Source organism: Macaca mulatta, chromosome 1, assembly GCF_049350105.2.
Source record: "Macaca mulatta isolate MMU2019108-1 chromosome 1, T2T-MMU8v2.0, whole genome shotgun sequence".
Classification (NCBI taxonomy): domain Eukaryota; kingdom Metazoa; phylum Chordata; class Mammalia; order Primates; family Cercopithecidae; genus Macaca; species Macaca mulatta.
Window position 1 is genome coordinate 111,095,565 of NC_133406.1, and position 19,999 is coordinate 111,115,563.

Genomic DNA, 19,999 nt, shown 5'->3' on the forward strand with positions numbered 1-19,999 from the left:
TTCTATCCAATCCTGAGCCTCCTGTCTCCCCACTGAGTCCACTGAGGGCTTGCAGGTAAAAAAGGTATCAAGAAATAAGTATGGGCCGGGCACGGTGGCTCAAGCCTGTAATCCCAGCACTTTGGGAGGCCGAGACGGGCGGATCACGAGGTCAGGAGATCGAGACCATCCTGGCTGACACAGTGAAACCCCGTCTCTACTAAAAAATACAAAAAAAACTAGCCGGGCGAGGTGGCGGGCGCCTGTAGTCCCAGCTACTCGGGAGGCTGAGGCAGGAGAATGGCGTGAACCCGGGAGGCGGAGCTTGCAGTGAGCCAAGATCACGCCACTACACTCCAGCCTGGGCGGCAGAGCGAGACTCTGTCTCAAAAAAAAAAAAAAAAAAGAAAGAAGTAGGCCGGGCGCGGTGGCTCACGCCTGTAATCCCTGCACTTTGGGAGGCCGAGGCGGGCGGATCACGAGGTCAGTAGATCGAGACCATCCTGGCTAACACGGCGAAACCCCGTCTCTACTAAAATACAAAAAATTAGCCGGGCGCGGTGGCGGGCGCCTGTAGTCCCAGCTACTCCGGAGGCTGAGGCAGGAGAATGGCGCGAACCCGGGAGGCGGAGCTTGCAGTGAGCCGAGATGGTGCCACTGCACTCCAGCCTGGGCGACAGAGTGAAGACTCCGCCTCAAAAAAAAAAAAAAAAAAAAAAAAAAAAAAAAGAAAGAAAGAAGTATGAGGCCGGGCGCGGTGGCTCAAGCCTGTAATCCCAGCACTTTGGGAGGCCGAAACGGGTGGATCACAAGGTCAGCAGATCGAGACCATCCTGGCTAACCCGGTGAAACCCCGTCTCTACTAAAAAATACAAAAAACTAGCCGGGCAAGGTGGCGGGCGCCTGTAATCCCAGCTACTGGGGAGGCTGAGGCAGGAGAATGGTGTAAACCCGGGAGGCGGAGCTTGCAGTGAGCTGAGATCCGGCCACTGCACTCCAGCCTGGGCGACAGAGCGAGACTCCGTCTCAAAAAAAAAAAAAAAAAAAAAAAAGAAATAAGTATGATCTGCCCCCAGGCAGAGCTCTTTCTGGGAGATGTGCAGTTGTTTCTAGTGGCCTCGAAATTCTTTCCTAATCTCCTTCACCAATTCAGTCCTCCCTTGTCTTCCTCCACTTTGTCAAAACAAAATGTAAATATTTACAAACCACATGCATCACCCAGGTATCAAACTTGACTAATAATAGAAATAACAATAGTAGTAACGGTCACAATTTATTGAAGGCTCACTATGTCCTAGTGGCTACATAAAATCATCATCCTACTCTAGTCCCATAAGAAACTGAAACTTCGGCCGGGCGCGGTGGCTCACGCCTGTAATCCCAGCACTTTGGAAGGCCAAGGCGGGCGGATCACAAGGTCAGGAAATTGAGACCATCCTGGCTAACACAGTGAAACCCCGTCTCTACTAAAAATACAAAAACATTAGCTGGGCATGGTGGTGGGTGCCTGTAGTCCCAGCTACTCGGGAGGCTGAGGCAAGAGAATGGCGTGAACCCGGGAGGTGGAGCTTGCAGTGAGCCCAGATCGCGCCACTGCACTCCAGCCTGGGCGACAGAGCGAGACTGCGTCTCAAAAAAAAAAAAAAAAAAAAGAAAGAAAGAAAGTGAAGCAGCTTGCCCAAGGTCATTTAGCTGATGGAATTTGGACTTAAACTCAAGTCTGATTTCAAAGTCCTTGCTGTTTTAACCACTTACGTTATACCCTGAAAAAGACATGAAACTCTAAGTTTAAAATTTCAGCAACTTCCTTCATAGCACCTACCATACTCACTATAGAGAAACTGCAAAAAATATTTGTCTTTCTCCTCCAATAAAATGAAACCTCTTCAAGAGCAATCATATGCCAGGCATTATCTCATTTGATTCTCATAACCCTGTAAGGAAGGCAATATTATGAGCTCCATTTTACAGATGAGAAAATAGAGGCTTAGAGGGGTCGAGTAACTCACCTGTGTCACACAGCTGGCAAGTGGTGAGCTGGAGAGTAAAGTCATGCAGTCCAATTCTGGAGCCCAAGTGTTTAACTGCAGCATTTGACTGCCTCCCCAGTTGTGGAAGAAATAAATGAACTAATGGGGTTGGATGGGGCTACATTTACTGTACTCCTGAAATGACAACTCAAGAGCCAATGTCCATCCAGTGGGAAGAGGGGGAGAGAAAACAGGATGGAGGGCCCTCGTCCCTCTTCTAATACAAAGAGGGAGGACAGGAGAAATGGAGAGAGGGAAAGTGTCTATGGCAAAGGCTTGGGCCTAGAAGGGTAAAGCAATTCACTGAATTGCATTGTAAAATGGTCATAAGGAGACATATGCATGACGGCTGGGCGCGGTGGCTCATGCCTGTAATCCCAGTACTTTGGGAGGCCAAGGCAGGTGGATCACCTGAGGATAGAAGTTCAAGACCAGCTGGGCCAACATGGTGAAACCCTGTTTCTACTAAAAATACAAAAAATTAGCCGGGTGTGGTGATGGGCACTTGTAATCCCAGCTACTCGGGAGGCTGAGGCAGGAGGATCGCTTGAACCCGGGAGGTGGGGGTTGCAATGAGCCAAGATTGCACCATTGCAGTCCAGCCTGGGGGACAAGAGTGAAACTCTGTCTCAAAAAAAAAAAAAAAAAAAAAAAAAGACATGTACATGGTATCATTTACAACCCTAGGTTAGGTTGGGAAAGGGAAGCTGAGGGAAAAATTACTGAACTATTGTCCTAGCTTCTCAGCTGTGAAAAATAAATTCACTGGAGGAAGATCACATCATTTTGGAGAGGAAATTAGCCCCCATATCCCTGATATGATGGAGGATCTACAACTGGTAGGCCAGCCTGTTCCAAGTAAGCTGAGCATCATCAGGATGCCAACCACTAAGTGAAATGGTGGAAGCTATCTGACCTTCTCTCCTCAGGAAGTTGCTGCTTAGAGGAGACCTAATCTGCCAGGTCCTCTGTCTTACTCTGACCACTGCTTATTCTTGACAGCCAAGAGCTTCCTCTCTATAGCCCTTCTTTGCCACCCATCCCACTCCCCTCCCACTTCCATTTATCCCCTGAGATATTTTCTCCCCCAACCTACCATTGCTCCCCAACTTCCTACTCACCTGGATGTTCCTTTTGATGATGTCCCTGGTCAGTTGTACCTTGCCTGTGCTGGGGTCCACCCCTGCCAGTGGCACCATGACCTCGCCGATGACATCATCCCGAGAGAAGCGGTCAAAGCTGAGGACGAGGAAGTGCAGCACCAGGTCCTGCAGCTGGCTGTAGGGGATGCCATAGAAGGTGAAGGTCTCGTCAAACACAGGGTCCAGGGTCTTCCTCAGCACTCTGGTCTTCACCCGATGCCGCTTGTCAGGAAGGATGGTCATTTTGATGTAGGGGTCAGATCCCTGGGTCTGGTCATCCATCACTGGCAGCCCATGGGCCTCCTGGATTGTCACCACCAGGGCTTTTTTCGGGAAGTTATAGTCCACTGAGAAGGTGAGGGATCCTAGCATGACATCCTCCTCTGGAGATGATGGAGAGGTGGTTTTGCTCTCCCCAGGGGTCAGGCTTGTAATAGGGCTCCTTAGTTCTTCCCCATAGTCCATTTTGATGGGTAATTGGTCTATACAAGATCCAGAGCTAGGCCCCCTGGGACTTTTGTCTCGGCTTAGCAGGCCAGCCTCTGCTGCGTCCACCAACAGGTTCCTACGTCCACCTTCCCTCCCAGGACCATCTTTGTCTCTCCGCACTTTGATGATTTTCTTCTTGTTGCTGAGGGTCTCTGGGTATATGCTGATGCCTTTGAGCATGTGAATAAACTTGTATGGTGGGTTCTTGTGCTTCTTCTCTGCCTGCTGGTGGCAGCATGACCAGACAAAGACGGTCACCGAGACACACACCACCAGCACAGAGGCCCCAATGAGGCCGGCCACCACCGGTGACACATCTGAAGGCAGAGACCAGAGGTGTGTCAGGGCGGGTGGACTTTACCTCCTGTCTAGATTTCCCCTGCTCATTGCTGCTGCTGGAGCCAAGCTATTCTGCAGTCTAGCCTCTAAAGCAAAATGTGCTCATCTGGGCTTCAGAGTCTTTCCCTTCTATTAGAGGCACCTTCTCCCAACCTCTCCAACCACTCCATGGCTTTTCCTCCCGGCCAAACCTAGATGAAAGGTTTATCTTCTCTAGAAAGCCTTCTCTGAAGCACCCCACTTGACTTTCTGTTCTTTTCTAGACCTTCTCTCAGCATTTATAGACTTGGTTTGCTCATATTGATTTGTGCTTCACATAAAGCTGCTCTGTACGTGTTCCAAGGTCACCTTTTTCATGGGCACCTGTTCACTTCAACTGTTACACAAGATTTTTAGTTTCAGGAGGATATTCCATAGCATCCAGAACAAGGCCTGCATCGACTGACTCACTGTCAGGTAGGGTGGAAGGATGTGGACCTGAGTTTAGATGGTCTTGGTAGGGTGCTCAGGGTGTTAAAAATGGATGGGTGGGCCAGGCACGGTGGCTCACGCCTGTAATCCAGCACTTTGGGAGGCCAAGGCAGGTGGATCACAAGGTCAGGAGATTGAGACCATCCTGGCTAATATGGTGAAACCCGTCTCTACTAAATATACAAAAAATTAGCCGGGCGTGGTGGCAGGTGCCTCTAGTCCCAGCTACTCAGGAGGCTGAGGCAGGAGAATGGCGTGAACCCACGGGGTGGAGCTTGCAGTGAGCTGAGATTGGCCACTGCACTCCAGCCTGGGCAACAGAGTGAGACTCTGTCTCAAAAAAAAAAAAAAAGGCCGGGCGCGGTGGCTCACGCCTGTAATCCCAGCACTTTGGGAGGCCGAGGCGGGCGGATCACAAGGTCAGGAGATCGAGACCACGGTGAAACCCCGTCTCTACTAAAAATACAAAAAATTAGCCGGGCGCGGTGGCGGGCGCCTGTAGTCCCAGCTACTCAGGAGGCTGAGGCAGGAGAATGGCGTAAACCCAGGAGGCGGAGCTTGCAGTGAGCTGAGATCGCACCACTGCACTCCAGCCTGGGCGACAGAGTGAGACTCCGTCTCAAAACAAACAAACAAACAAACAAACAAACAAAAAAAAAGATGGGTGCCCAAAGAAAGAACTCTGGGTTTATGTACTTTCAAAATATGTTCCAAAATTTTAGCTCCCATGTATATAAAATACAAGGCTGGGTGCAGTGGCTCACACCTATAATCCTGGCACTTTGGGAGGCTGAGGCAGGCGGACTCTGAAGTCAGGAGTTCAAGACCAGCCTGACCAACATGGTGAAACCCCGTCTCTACTAAAAACATAAAAAATTATCCAGGCGTGGTGGCATGTGCCTATAATCCCAGCTACTTGGGAGACTGATGCAGGAGAATCGCTTGAACCTGGGAGGCAGAGGTTGCAGTGAGCTGAGACCGTGCCACTGCACTCCAGCCTGGGCGATGGAAAAAAAAAGTATTCGTCTCAAAAAAAAAAAAAAACGTATTCCTCCAGGATGAATATATCCATTGTAGGCAAAAATAGGTGTATATGTATATATGTGTGTGTGTGTGTGTATATATACATGCATGTATTTATTTATACATATATTATTCTAAATAGGAAGAAATAGGGACTTTCTCTTTTCATTATTATTACCTTAATAAATCATTCGCTGGAAGACATAGGAGTTTTCTTCCCTATTAGTGGAAAATGTCAGATCTTTGCTCAAATGTCACCTTCTTAGGCCTTTCCTCACTCCCCTATTTAAAAGTGCAATCTTCTCCATTCTTGCCACCCACTCTTCCTAGCCTTAATTTTTTCAACATACCTTGTCATTATCTCTCTCTGATACACATACCCCTACACATGTAAGAAAAAAAATATAAAATACATACACAAATATGTAAGAATAAACACCTCCACACACATTATTTTACAATTCATTATTTATCTTCACTAGAATATAAGTCTCATGAGGACAAAAATTTATGTCTGTTTTGTTCATTGCTGTACCCTCAGCACTTAAAACACATAGCAGGTACTTAATATGTATTTGTTGGATGAACAAATAACTAAAGAGAAATAGGCCGGGTGTGGCAGCTCACGCCTGCTATCCCAGCACTTTGGGAGGCCGAGGCAGGCAGATTACCTGAGGTCAGGAGTTCAAAACCAACCTGGCCAACATGGCGAAACCCTGTCTCTGCTAAAAAAAATACAAAAATTAGTCAGGTGTGGTGACACACACCTGTAATCCCAACTACTCAGGAGGCTGAGGCGGGAGAATCACTTGAACCCGGGAGGTGGAGGTTGTAGTGAGCAGAGATCGTGCCACTGCACTCCAGCCTGGATGAAAGACTGAGACTCCATCTCAAAAAAAAAAAAAAAAAAAAAAGAGAGAGAGAGAGAGAAATAGATGGTTTTTTTTTTGTTTCCCTTACCCTAGTCTTATCTTTTCCCACACAAATTGGACCCTCAAGTTTTTTCGCTCCCTCAAGTTCATTGAGGCTAAGTTGGGTTTAGGCCTTAAAGGTCCAGATAAGGTCTATAGTTTTCCACTTTACTTTTTAGGGGACCATTTGGAAGGGAGGGAGAACTAAGGAAATAAATGTAGCCTGGGCAACATGGCAAAACCCCATCTCTACCAAAAAAATTACAAAAATTAGCAGGGCATGGTGGCACATGCCTGTAGTCCCAGCTATTTGGGAGGCCAAGGTGGGAAGATCACTTGAGCCCGGGATGTGGAGGTTGCAGTGAGTTGAGATCATGCCACTGCACTCGAACCTGGGCAACAGAGCGAGGAAAAAAAAAAAAGAAATAGATATAATTCCAGCATTTTCCAGATTCTTTTTGGAACATTCTTTTTTTTATTTTTTGAGATGGAGTTTCGCTCTTGTTGCCCAGGCTAAAGTGCAATGGCGCGATCACAGCTCACCGCAACCTCCGCCTTTCAAGTTCAAGTGATTCTCCTGCCTCAGCCTCTCGAAGAGCTGGGATTACAGGCGTGAGCCGCGGTGTCCTGCCTGAAACATTCTTGTATCAGGCATCTGTGCAGCTCACTGCTTCACTTTTTGTGAGCCTGAAACCTCACTGGATGAGAGAAGTATTTCCTGTCTGCCCCAAGTAAGATAATGTTCCCATCATCCTTCCTTATTTTTCTTCATGGAGCTTATTATCCTGTCATATATTTATCATCTGTCTTCGATCACTAGACAAGCTTAATAAAACAGCAACTCTGTCTGTTTTGTTCACTGCTATAGTCCCAGGTCCTAGAACTATGTGGTACATAGTAATTGTTCAGTGAACAAAAGAGTCAGTGAATTCAAAACAGCCTCCGAAGATTAGAAAGAGAGGATTGAGGCCGGGTGTGGTGGCTCATGCCTGTAATCCCAGCACTTTGGGAGGCCAAGGTAGGCAGATCATCTGAGGTCAGGAGTTTGAGACCAGCCTGGCCAACATGGTGAAACCCTGTCTCTACTAAAAATGTAAAAAGTAGCCAGGCATGGTGGCAGGTGCCTGTAATCCCAGCTACTCAGGAGGCTGAGGCAGAGAACTGCTTAAACCCAGGAGGCGGAGGCTGCAGTGAGCTGAGATTGTGCTACTGCACTTCATTCTGGGTGACAGAGCGAGACTCCATCTTAAAAAAAAAAAAAAGGGATTGAGTTAAGATGATTACATATATCAGGGATAAATGCAAATTTCTATTTGGACTTGAAAACCTATTTATAGTCAATAACCTCACTGATGAGTCAAAAATGACTTAGGAATTTAGGCAACCACAAGCTTGGACTATAATTAGTATAATGCCTACTATTTTCCCTTCTATTAGAGGTATCCTTTCCTATCCTCTCCAACGAAAATCCATATCTTTTTCTTCCCTCCAAACCTGGATGAAAGGTTTATCTTCTCTAGAAAGCCTGTGGGCATGATAAGCACAATACTATGAGCATAATGTCCAGATTACATGAGAGGCAGGTATAATTTCATCTGCACTGGTCATAATACACATGTAATATTGTGTATCGCAGTGACAATGATAAAACTGCTATTTTTTGTGTAAATTTATATGTCCCTGCCAGGCATTGTGGTAGAGCTTACTTTTTTTTTTCTTTTGAGACAGGGTCTCATTTTATTGCCTAGGCTGGAGTGCAGTGGCACAAGCTTGGCCCACTGCAACCTCCACTACCTGGGCTCAAGTGATCCTCCTTCCTCAGCCTCCTGAGTAGCTGGGACTACAGGCACATGCCACCACACCTGGCTAATTTTCGTATTTTTTTTTTTTTTTTGAGACGGAGTCTCGCTCTGTCGCCCAGGCTGGAGTGCAGTGGCCGGATCTCAGCTCACTGCAAGCTCTGCCTCCCGGGTTTACGCCATTCTCCTGCCTCAGCCTCCCGAGTAGCTGGGACTACAGGCGCCCGTCACCTCACCCAGCTAGTTTTTTGTATTTTTTTAGTAGAGACAGGGTTTCACCGTGTTAGCCAGGATGGTCTCGATCTCCTGACCTCGTAGTCTCAGCCTCCCAAAGTGCTGGGATTACAGGCTTGAGCCACCGCGCCCGGCCAATTTTTGTATTTTTTATAGAGATGGAATTTCACCATGTCGCTCAGGCTGGAGTGAAGTAGCATGATCACAGCTTACTGAAGCTTTGACCTCCCCAGTTCAAATGATCTTCCTGCCTCAGCCTCCTGAGTAACTGGGACTACAGGCATGTGCCATCACGCCCAGCTAATTTTTTTTTTTTTTTTTCCTGAGATGGAGTCTTGCTTTGCCCAGACTGGAGTGCAATGGCGTGATCTCGGCTCACTGAAACCTCTGCCTCCCGGGTTAAAGCGATTCTCCTGCCTCAGCCTCCTGAGTATCTGGGATTACCGGCACGTGACACCACGCCCGGCCAGTTTTTGTATTTTTAGTAGAGACAGGTTTCACCATGTTGGCCAGGCTGGTCTTGAACTCCTGACCTCAAGTGATCTGCCAGCCTTGGTCCCCCAAAGTGCTAGGATTACAGGTGTGAGCCACCATGCCCAGCCAATTTTTAAATTTTTTTTAGAGATGAGTCTTCACTATATTGCCCAGTTGGTCTTGAACTCCTGGGCTCAAGCAATTCTCCCGCTTTAGTCTCCACCAAATTGCTGGGATTACAGGTGTAAGCCACCATGCCTAACCAAGGAAGAGTTACGTTTTATTTAAAATTATATATATTTATTATTATTATTATTTTAGAGACATGGGCTTACTCTGTGGCCCAGGCTGGAGTGCAGTGGTGCAATCACAGCTCACTGCAGTCTTGAACTCCTGGGCTCAAGCAAATTTACTACCCTAGACTCCTGAATAGTTGGGACTACAGGCCCATGCCACTATGCCTGGTTAATTAAAAAAAAAGTTTTTTTTAGAGACAAGGTGCTATGTTGCCCAGTCTGGTTTCGAATTCCTGGCCTCAAGATCCTCTTTCATCAGTCTCTTGAGTTGCTGGAATTATAGGCATGATCCACTGTACCCAGATACATTTTAAAATAATATAGATAAGGAGCAAAACATTATTAACAAAATAAATCAAGGTGACTATGTCTATATCCATACTGAATAATACTAGTGTTTAGTCTCAAAGTATTAAATGAAATAGCTTTTAGGGAAAGTTTTCACAAAATGGAGACAGCCTTGGTAGTAAGATACTTGAAGGCAGGCAGGAATATCCTATGGATCTTTGAATCTCTCAGAGTCTCTTGCTTCTAATAGGAGTTCAGTAAATATTTGGTTGAACAACTAATTGGATTCAGTTGCCAATAAGAATGGGCACAGCCTAAGGAAGTGGCTCTCCATTCATCAATCAGGTGCTTTCCTGCAAATTGCTTGCTACTCATTAGTGAAACTGAACATTGTCTCTATTAGAAGAGGAAGACAGGAAACTACCAAGACAGGCATATTTTTAAGAATAATCATAAAGAGAGATCTGAAGGCTGATAAGGAGACACCTGGGCAATTCTTTTGGCTCTATCACAGATTTATTCTCTGCAGCAGTGAGTGGCGGGGGAGCAGGAACCCACTGCTGCTTACATGTTTACAATGCATCAACTTTTATTGTTAGAAAATGGAGGCCGGGCGCGGTGGCTCAAGCCTGTAATCCCAGCACTTTGGGAGGCCGAGGCGGGTGGATCATGAGGTCAGGAGATCGAGACCATCCTGGCTAACGTGGTGAAACCCCGTCTCTACTAAAAATACAAAAAACTAGCCGGGCGAGGTGGCGGGCGCCTGTAGTCCCAGCTACTCGGAGGCTGAGGCGGGATAATGGCGTGAACCCGGGAGGTGGAGCTTGCAGTGAGCTGAGATCGCGCCACTGCACTCCAGCCTGGGAGACACAGCGAGACTCCATCTCAAAAAAAAAAAAAAAAGAAAATGGAGATACGGTAGTAAAGAGAGAAGATGAAGAATTCTCATATTCCAGGAGGATAGAGAAGGAAAGGAAGAGAAACAGATGAACGCGTCTTTGAATTATCTAGGTGTTCCCCCTGGCCTTGTTTCCTATTTTTGCTGTCCTTTCTTCATTTTAGTATTTGTTGACTCTTGCCTCTCTCCCTGAAACCCAAGACAATGAGCTAGAAACATCAAAGATATTGAAACCTAGAGCTCTCTGTCTTGCTTTAGTCAAAAGCTTGGTGGGAAATGGAAGTTGAAACTAATGGCTGAAGTGAGTATTTTAAAGTAGCTATAAATTGCAGTGACCTGTGATTCTCGCTCCTTTTGTCCTCCATGGTCATAGATAATTGAGTGTTGGCTTGGTGTATCACCCAAGTGCTGTGGCATTTGAAATGAAGTACTCTATGAGATGTGAAAAATTTGGAAGTGGTAGTTCTCTATGTAGAAGACCCTCTGTAATGGTTTAAAAAACTGCAAGACACACTGGGCTATTGGCCAGCTCCTTCAGCTTCTGACCAGAACTGCTTTTATTGATACCCCCTTTCCTAAACATAGCCTTTCACTGTCAAGTAGGCCAATATAATACAATGGAATGAGAATAAATTTTGGTTTCAGCCAGACATTGGTTTAAATTCTAGCACTGGCCAGGTGCAGTGGCTCAGGCCTGTAATCCCAGCACTTTGGGAGGCCGAAGTGGGCAGATCATCTGAGGTCGGGAGTTCAAGACCAGCCTGACCAACATGGAGAAACCCCGTCTCTACTAAAAATACAAAATTAGCCGGGCGTGGTGGCACATGTCTGTAATCCCAGCTACTTGGCAGGCTGAGGCAGGATAATCACTTGAACCCAGGAGGTGGAGGTTGTGGTGGGCCGAGATCATGCCATTGCACTCCAACCTGGGCAACAAGATTGAAACTCTGTCTCAAAAACAAAAACTAGCACTACCTTTACTCATTTGTTTGACTTTAGCCAAGTTATTTTATTTCTGAGCCTTGGTTTCCTTGTCTGGCAAGTATATATAATAATACATACAGTCAAGGGTATTTGTTAGGATTAAATAAAATGTAGTATGTAACAGGCTGATACAATTTATTTTCCCTTTTCCAATAATAGTCCCTCTAAGAGAAATCACTGTATTATGTTCCACACCATCTCCTTTTTCAAGGATTCTGGAACTGCAGTTAGGGAAAGGAATCTGTTGGAAGGGCATAAGAAGAAAAAGAACAGGAAGAAATCATGGATTGCTCATGTGATCATGAAAGGGATTTTGTTTTGGGAACTTAGAACTCAAAGAATAAAGATGCGGAAGGTGAAGTGGAAGAAAAAATACAATCAAGATTTAGCCTTGGGGAATAAGTGAGAACAAGTAGTTAATGAGTGTGAAGATCTGTTATCTGAATACATCTGATTTGATTTCTTCTTCCTTATTCTGAGAGGATAGAACACACTGGGTTCTGCTCATTTCACTGCACCTCTTATTCAGGAATGAGAAAAGCCATTTCCTAGCTGGATTGTGTCTCCACCCTAAAAACTGGAGTCCCGATGCTCAAACCTTCTGGATTGTCTGAGGAATAGAATCCCTGAAGGAATAAGAAGGTTCTTTGGCAGCAACTCTCACTGGCTTCCCCCTTCTAAACTGTAGTAGAATTAAGGAGAAGCAGGGCAATTATATTTTATTTTTTTGGCCAGGAAAGCATAACACAGGAAGTTTGCTCCTTTAGCATATACCGGAGGAGTCCCCAAAGAGGAAAAAACTTCCTTCTCAAGCTTGTCTTTGCCACCTTCTTCCCTATTTTCCACTCCACTTTCTGCTCCGGGAGTGTAAAACTAATCTTGGAGCCCACAGGGCTGGGTCGGGGACCAGCCGCTCTGAAATGACGTAATGCTTTCTGCGGTACACAAAGCGGCCTCCCCCAGGCTGGGCCTCTTTCGCCCCTCCCCCTCCGGCCTGGATCGCGCCCCCGCCAGCATCAACGCGGGTTAGTCCCCCTTTTTGAAAAGCCGGCCCAGGGAAATAGGGAACAAAGGCCCCGGAAGGACAGCCTCGGCGCTGCCAGGAGGCCCAGAAATAGACATCACGTCATCCCCCAGCCCAGCAGCGCCAAGCGCCATTTGGTAGCATCGGATGGACCCCACCATTACGATGCAGAATGGAACTTGCAGGGCTCACGTTTCCTCCTAGCTCCAGCATCCAGCTGACCGGCTTAAGGAGTGGCTTCCTTTTTGCTCCCCACCCCCGCACCCCTCTTTCCCCAGAGGCCGCCGCGTCCCCTGGCTGCCAGCCACACGGCCCACAGTCTCCAAGCTGCCATCTTGATGCCCCATCCCCCTTGTCACCTCCCTCCCCCGCAGCCCTTAGGAATGGGAGGGGGAGGAAGGGGCACCGCCCTGCGTGCCCCAAGGGGGAGGGTTCGTCCTACCCCACCTCTCCTCCCCCAGAAGGAGGGGTTCACATCCTCCGCACGCTTGCTGTTTCTCACCTCCAGCAGTGCTGACAGTGCACCATACAAGGTTTTAGCATCCTGGACTTCCCCACCCTCGGTGTGGCTCTGGGCCTGCCAGTCCCTGCAGCCCATAGCTCAAGTTCATGCACTGTCAACTGCCCACTACCCACCACCACAGGCCCGATTTTAGCGAGGCTGGCACTTTGAAGGCTCTGGTCTGGGCTGCATTCTCTGCCCTGCCGCTGGGCCCCCTTGGCCTTGCACCCATTCTGACCACCTCAAGCTTAGTTTTCCCGAGTCTACTTACCAAAGCTAGGTCGGATATTGGTGATCTCAGCCATGTCGTAATCAGAGGCTGTTGCTATAACGTTTTTGCAATGGTGAGACAACTCTGGGCACCCTCGGTCAGTACCGAGGCCGCAGCTGTAGAGCTCTAGGTCAGGGAAGGGGGAAGGTATCCAGCGGACGCCTCCTGCGACGGTCCGGCCCCTAGTTGTCAGCTGCGCTCGGCTCTTAACGATGCTCCGGGGATGCGCTGAGCTAAGGATGCAGGTGCAGTCAGACTGGTCCTGATGCGAGGTAGGCTCCGCCTTCTTCCGAATGGTCCTCGGAAGAAGACTCCTCCTCTGCCCGAAAGATTACGGAAGTCATACCACGCCCCTTCCGGAAGATCTCCGGGAGGGTACTCCTCCCACCGCCGAGTTTTCCCGAGAATGAGGCCCCGCCCACTGACGGGCTGTGGTTCCAAAACGAGAAAGTTCTGAGGAGTAAGAAGCGTCGGTAGATTATTTTTTATTATTATTTTTTTGAGACAGAGTCTCGCTCTGTCGCCCAGGCTGGAGTGCAGTGGCCAGATCTCGGCTCACTGCAAGCTCCGCCTCCCGGGATCACGCCATTCTCCTGCCTCAGCCTCCCGAGTAGCTGGGACTACAGGCGCCCGCCACCTCGCCCGGCTAGTTTTTTGTGTTTTTTAGTAGAGACGGGGTTTCACCGTGTTAGCCAGGATGGTCTCGATCTTGTGACCTCGTGATCCGCCCGTCTGGGCCTCCCAAAGTGCTGGGATTACAGGCTTGCGCCACCGCGCCCGGCCGCGTCGGTAGATTATTACATGAAATCCTCCGATTTCAGTTTCCTGGGCTTTAATACAGCAGCAAAATGTTCTCGGTCCTGAGTTCCAGAATTTTGAGAAAATAAAATTGTGTACTGCCTGGATTTCAGTATCGATTGCCATCATTATGCTTTCTGAGACCGCTAAAGGTTATTACGGAACTTTTTTTTAGGCTCATATTTCACAGTGGATGGAAACTGTCCTAAACCTCAGAAACTCTGATGAAAGACCTAACCTGGGGATGGTTGCACAAGTCTGAACATTTACTAATTTTTAAAAAACAGTCGGGCACGGTGGCTCACGCCTGTAATCCCAAACCCTTCGGAGGCCGAGGCGGGCAGATCACTTGAGGTCAGGAGTTCGAGACCAGCCTGGCCAGCATGGTGAAACCCCCGTCTCTACTAAAAATACAAAGATTAGCCGGGAGTGGTGGTGCACGCTACTTGGAAGGCTGAGACACGAGGATCGCTTGAGCCCAGGAGGTGGAGGTTGCAGTGAACCGAGATTACGCCACTGCACTCCAGCCTGGGCAACAGAACAAGACTCTGTCTCAAAAAAAAAAAAAAAAAAAAAAAAAAAAAAAAAAAGGCCGAGAGCGGTGGCTCAAGCCTGTAATCCCAGCACTTTGGGAGGCCGAGGCGGGCGGATCACGAGGTCAGGAGATCGAGACCATCCTGGCTAACACAGTGAAACCCCGTCTCTACTAAAAAAAATACAAAAAACTAGCCGGGCGAGGTGGCGGGCGCCTGTAGTCCCAGCTACTCGGGAGGCTGAGGCAGGAGAATGGCGTTAAACCCGGGAGGCAGAGCTTGCAGTGAGCTGAGATCCGGCCACTGCACTCCAGCCTGGGCGACAGAGGGAGACTCCATCTCAAAAAAAAAAAAAATCATTTAATTGTACACGTAAAACAGATAGATATTGTGGTATGTAAAGCTGTCTTTTTTTTAAACAAACAAACAAAAAAAAAACTAATGAAAAGTGCCAAAGTTAATCAGTGTTGAATTGTTTTTCATGAGCCTCACTGTGCTTAGGGTTTCGTATGAGAGAGAGGCCAAACCAAAGGATCTGTGTATTCTGTAGGTCAAAGGACAACACACATGAAACTCTGAGCTTCTGGAGTCTTCCTTGGTATTTGGGAGAGTTGGTGTGATTCAGGTTAGAGTCAGACTACTGCCAATTATAGCCGTGTTTGGGTAAATTTGAACCTTCATTTTGGCTGTGGATAATTTCATCCTGTTGGATTCTGTTTACAGATAGGATTAGTTCAAATGTATAAATTTTTGTTGGTGGTTTACCTGTAAAATGAGGGGGTTGAAAGTATTTTTCCAGCTTTTGACATTCTGTTTTTATTTTTATTATTATTTTTTTAGTCTCCGTGGATTCCAGACATTCTGTATTTCTAGAAAAGTGGAAATAACATCATTTTAGGAGTCATTCATTCATTCATTAATTCGCTCATTCAAAAAGCGTGTATTGAATTATTGAACATCTGTTACACCCCAGGCAGCCTCCTGGACACTGGGTCAATGCATTATTAGCTAGAATTAGGAGACTTAATACCTGATTCTCCTTGATAGCTGTCTGTGTACCATTGTGAAATCACCTACTCAGCTGAGCCAGAACTTTGTCCTGTGCAAACTGGAATATGATATAATAATCTAATAGTTTATTGTGGAGACCACGTCACCTAAGAAAATGTGAGAGCATTTTGTAAAATGTAGAATATTGTACATATATGAATAATTACTGTAGCCTGAGTCCAAGACTGCCTTAGCAACCTCCACCTCCCGGGTTCAAGCGATTCTCCTGCCTCAGCCTCCGGAGTAGCTGCGATTACAGGCGTGCGCCACCACGCCCAGCTAATTTTGTATATTTAGTAGAGACGAGGGTTCATCATGTTAGCCAGGCTGATCTCGAACTCCTGACCTCAGGTAATCCGCCCTCCTCCGTCTCCCAAAGTGCTGGGATTACCGGCGTGAGCCATGGCGCCCGGCCCCTAAATTAGCTGTTAATCTAAACCACTGAACCTTAACCTCATTTTTGAGTAGGCTAACTCCATGGGCAGAGAAAGTCAAGTAGTGCCTTTAAATTTTTTTGCCAATAACTGACGCACTAGCGCTGGGGCTTCACTCTGCCCTCAAATGGGATGGCGCATAGTGTTAGGCGCATGCTCCTTGATGCCCTGCGGCGCGGCGCTCCTAGGCTCGGGGACGCGCACGCAATTCGCTGTCGTTGGCTGACTTCCGGTGGTGCCAAAGCCGTTTCCGCGGAATCAGGCCGGCAGGTGAGGGTACAGGTTTATGTGTGGTGGGGTGGGAAGAGGCAGGTGGGAGCTGGGACACCTGGGCGAACGATGTCCAGGACGAGAGGGTCCGGTCTGAGGGTGGGCGCGGGGTGCGTAGCGGAAGTTAAGGGCGTGAAGGTCTCTAGTTGGGAATGGGGATTGGGGCCAGCCCTGGGCACCGAGGTGGAAGCGCGGTTGGGACCCCTTTTGAAAATGTTTTCCTAGGAGAGGGCCGTGCCGGGGCTGCCTCCACATTGGCATTCATTCACCCTGCTGGTCCGACTTGGGTTCCCAAAAAAGCGGACTCTGTCGAGCTACTGTTGTGTTTGAAGTGGCAGGAGCTGAAGTAGCTGTCTTTTTTCCTTTTTTTTCTTTCTTTCTTTTTCTTTTGTTTTCCTTTTTTTGATCTCAGTAATTATCTGTGAAATAAAAGAGTTGCCTTGGCTACTCCCATTCTATTTCTCATCCAGTCACCACCATCTCTCACAGGAATCTAACGAAATCTTCATGTTTTATTAAGCTTTAATTACTAAGGACATCAGTTGATTGAGGAGATGGAGAATCTCCCCTAATGTCTTGGAGAAACAGAAGGGAGGTTTAAAACTAACTATAGGTCGGACGCGGTGGCTCATGCCTATAATTCTAGCACTTTGGGAGGCTGAGGTGGGAGGATCGCTTGAGGCCAGGAGTTTGAGACCAGTCTGGGTAATAAATTGAGACCCCGTCTCTACAAAAAAAAAAAAAAACAACAAAAAATAAAAAACATCGCTGAGGGTTGTGGCGAGTGCCTGTAGTCCCGGCTACTTGGGAGGCTGAGGCCAGAGGGTCATCGGAGCCCAGGAGTCTGAGGCTGCAGTGACTAGGATCTTGCCACTGCACTCCAATCTGGGCAACAGAGCCAGACCTTGTCTCTGGAGAGAAAGAGAGAAAGAAAAGAAAGAAAGAGAAATCTAACCTTAGACTCTTAGAGTTACAAAGAACTTTTGTTTTTCCAGCTTTCATCTAGTACTCTGATAAGTGGACATTCAGGCTTTGCTTGAACATTGCCAGTGATCTGACACAAGGCGGCTTATTCTATTGTTGGATCTATTTATGACAGTAAAGTTTTCCTGGGTAATAAGATGTCTTTTTTTTTTTTTTTTTTGGAGACAGAGTCTTGCTCTGTTGCCCAGAGTGGAGTGCAGTGGCATGATCTTGGCTCACTGCATCCTCCACCTCCTGGGTTCAAGTGATTCTCCTGCTTCAGCCTCCCGAGAAGCTGGGACTACAGGTGCCCACCACCACGCCTGGCTAATTTTTGTATTTTTTAGTAGAGACAAGGTTTCACCATATTGACCAGGCTGGTCTCAAACTCCTGACCTTGTGATCCGCCCGCCTTGGCCTTCCAAAGTGTTGGGATTACAGGTGTGAGCCACTGCGCCCAGCCACCATCAGTTTTTATATAATGCTTAACACTTGGCCCAAATGCTGCACAGAATAAGTTGTTTAACCTCTGTTTCATTTATTATTCAGGGAGCTTTCACTGAGTATCTACAATATTCAGTGACATGTGGAGTATCTACAATACCCAAATACTGAACTGGTGCAGTGGCTTGGATGGAACCGTAATCCCAATGACTTGGGAGGCTGAGGTGGGAGCGTTGCTTGAGCCCAGGAGGTCGAGGCTGCCGCGAACTATGTTCATGCCATTGCAATGCAGCCTGGGTGACAGAGCAATACCTTGTTCCAAAAAAAACCCAGATACTGCTGGATGTTAGGGATATGAGTTGAAATAATCCTGTTTCTCAAAAAGCTCATAGTTTTGGAGGAAGCAGACGAGAAACAGAAAGACGAGAAACCATTACAAAACTGATAAGTATTGTAAAAGAGGTTTGCAAACAGGTACTAAAAGAACATAGAGGATACCCTCTGGTTTAGGTCAGTAGTGCCCTTAAAATGTGATAACTGGAATTGAAGCAAAAAGCCAAGAAGTAACATAGCACAGAGGATAGTAGGATTCTCATCTTCCTTGTTTCAACACAAAATTTGTTAGTATAACCTAACCTTTTCTTTTTTTTTTTTTTTTTGAGATGGAGTTTTACTCTTGTCGCCCAGGCTGGAGTACAATGATGAGCGATTTTGGCTCATGGCAGCCTCCACGTCCAGGTTCAAGTGATTGTCCTGCCTCAGCCTCTGGAGTAGTTGAGATCACAGGCGTGCACCACCATGCCTGGCTAATTTTGTATTTTTAGTAGAGACAAGGTTTCTCCATGTTGGTCAGGCTGGTCTCGAACTCCTGACCTCAGGTGATCTGCCCACCTCGGTCTCCCAAAGTGCTGGGATTACAGACGTGAGCCAACACCCAGCCAACATAGCCTAACCTTTTAAACAGTCACACTTTGCTTTTGATTTGTTTCCGTTAATGGAAATACCTGTTTATTAAAACAGCAATAGCAAACATGTATTGATCATTTACCATCTAATGAAGTGGATGCTACTATATTCCATTTTATAGCTGAAAAAACTGAGATTCAGGATGAGTAACTCACACAAGGTCATAAAGCTGGAGAGAAGGTGACTCTGGAAACATCCAGACAGTCTGACTCCATAGTTTATTCTCAGCATCATGCTAGTCTACCACCCTGATGGTAATAATAACAATGTTTATTAATCTCTTACCCTTTAATTCTTGTAACAATTCTATGAAGTAAGAGCAATTATTTTTTACTGTTGAGGATACTGAAGACTTGCAAAGTTAAATCACTTGGCCAAGGTAACAGTAGTCCATCAGTAGTAATCAGTAGAGTTGAGATTTGAACTCAGTCACTTAACCGCTGTCTCTCAGCTTCCACCTAAAGGGAAATTGTGCGTTTGGTGTGAAGTATTGTGTTCGTGATTGAACATGAATAAATGAAAAGATAATTGAGTAAATGTTACTATGATTAATTAATATGAAGGCAGTAAGAACTTGTTTTTATTCTTTCAGAATGGAACAAAAGTGGGACTTTTAAAATGTTGCCCTGTAAGAAGAGAAGAACTACAGTGACAGAGTCCCTGCAGCATAAAGGCAATCAGGAGGAAAACAACGTAGACCTAGAATCAGCTGTTAAACCAGAATCTGACCAGGTTAAGGACTTGAGGTCAGTGTCACTGTCCTGGGATCCAAGTCATGGCAGAGTAGCTGGCTTCGAAGTACAATCTGTGCAGGATGCAGGAAATCAGCTTGGTATGGAGGATACATCTCTGAGCTCTGGGATGCTCACCCAGGACACAAATGTACCAATTCTAGAAAGTGTTGATGTTGCCATCTCTCAGGGAATCACCCTACCTTCCTTGGAGTCTTTTCACCCCCTTAATATACACATTGGTAAAGGAAAACTCCAGGCTACTGGCTCAAAAAGAGGGAAAAAAATTACACTGAGGCCTGGGCCAGTTACCCAAGAAGACAGACGTGATCATCCTATCCTAAAGGAGCCTTTTTCAGAAGAGCCTAGTGAAGAAGTCAAGGAAGAAGGAGGTAAGGTATAAAAGGTCTCTAGGTTACATTCTTGTCAATACCTCTTTGCCATTGCTATTTCTGGGTGCCTTTACAGAGTAGTATTTCTGAAAGGGGATATTGATTTGGTACGGAATTAGAACTGTTGTGTTTCTAAGGGTCAGCAGTTAACTAGTTTTTTTCATGAGACAGAATGTTGCTCTGTCACCGGGCTAGAGTGCAATGGTGGGATCTCGACTCACTGCAGCCTCCACCTCCTGGGTTCAAGCGATTCTTCTGCCTCAG

General features: G+C 46.8%; 2 protein-coding genes and 1 long non-coding RNA gene across 51 annotated transcripts in view; 2 read left to right on the top strand and 1 right to left on the bottom strand.

Moving 5' to 3' along the window:
• Nucleotides 1–13,449, bottom strand: part of SYT11 (synaptotagmin 11) — a 29,517-nt gene extending 16,068 nt beyond the window's left edge. For all 34 annotated transcript variants that reach the window (XM_077944495.1, XM_077944470.1, XM_077944544.1 and 31 more), the window contains exons 1-2: nucleotides 13,155–13,449; nucleotides 3,131–3,957 (exon numbers count right to left, since the gene is read on the bottom strand). In XM_077944495.1, coding sequence (XP_077800621.1) covers nucleotides 3,131–3,957; nucleotides 13,155–13,188 — 861 coding nt within the window. In that variant the 5' untranslated portion in view covers nucleotides 13,189–13,449. The remainder of the gene's footprint in view (nucleotides 1–3,130; nucleotides 3,958–13,154) is intronic.
• Nucleotides 8,719–13,428, top strand: LOC144330973 (uncharacterized). The gene is made up of 2 exons (XR_013397726.1): nucleotides 8,719–8,911; nucleotides 11,235–13,428. It is a non-coding gene; the product is annotated as an uncharacterized LOC144330973 (long non-coding RNA).
• Nucleotides 13,450–13,487: 38 nt separating the features above from the next.
• The window catches only part of GON4L (gon-4 like), a 104,336-nt gene continuing 97,824 nt past the window's right edge, over nucleotides 13,488–19,999 (top strand). For 12 of the 16 annotated variants that reach the window (XM_077942414.1, XM_077942362.1, XM_077942415.1 and 9 more), the window contains exons 1-2: nucleotides 16,181–16,239; nucleotides 19,205–19,735. Coding sequence is in view for 13 of the 16 variants with exons in the window: in XM_077942362.1 (XP_077798488.1) it covers nucleotides 19,231–19,735 (505 nt within the window). In the remaining 3 variants the exon portion in view is untranslated. Of the gene's footprint in view, nucleotides 13,615–16,180; nucleotides 16,252–19,204; nucleotides 19,736–19,999 lie in introns of those variants that run through there. The other 4 variants (XM_077942363.1, XM_077942370.1, XM_077942366.1 and 1 more) reach the window with 3 other exon arrangements.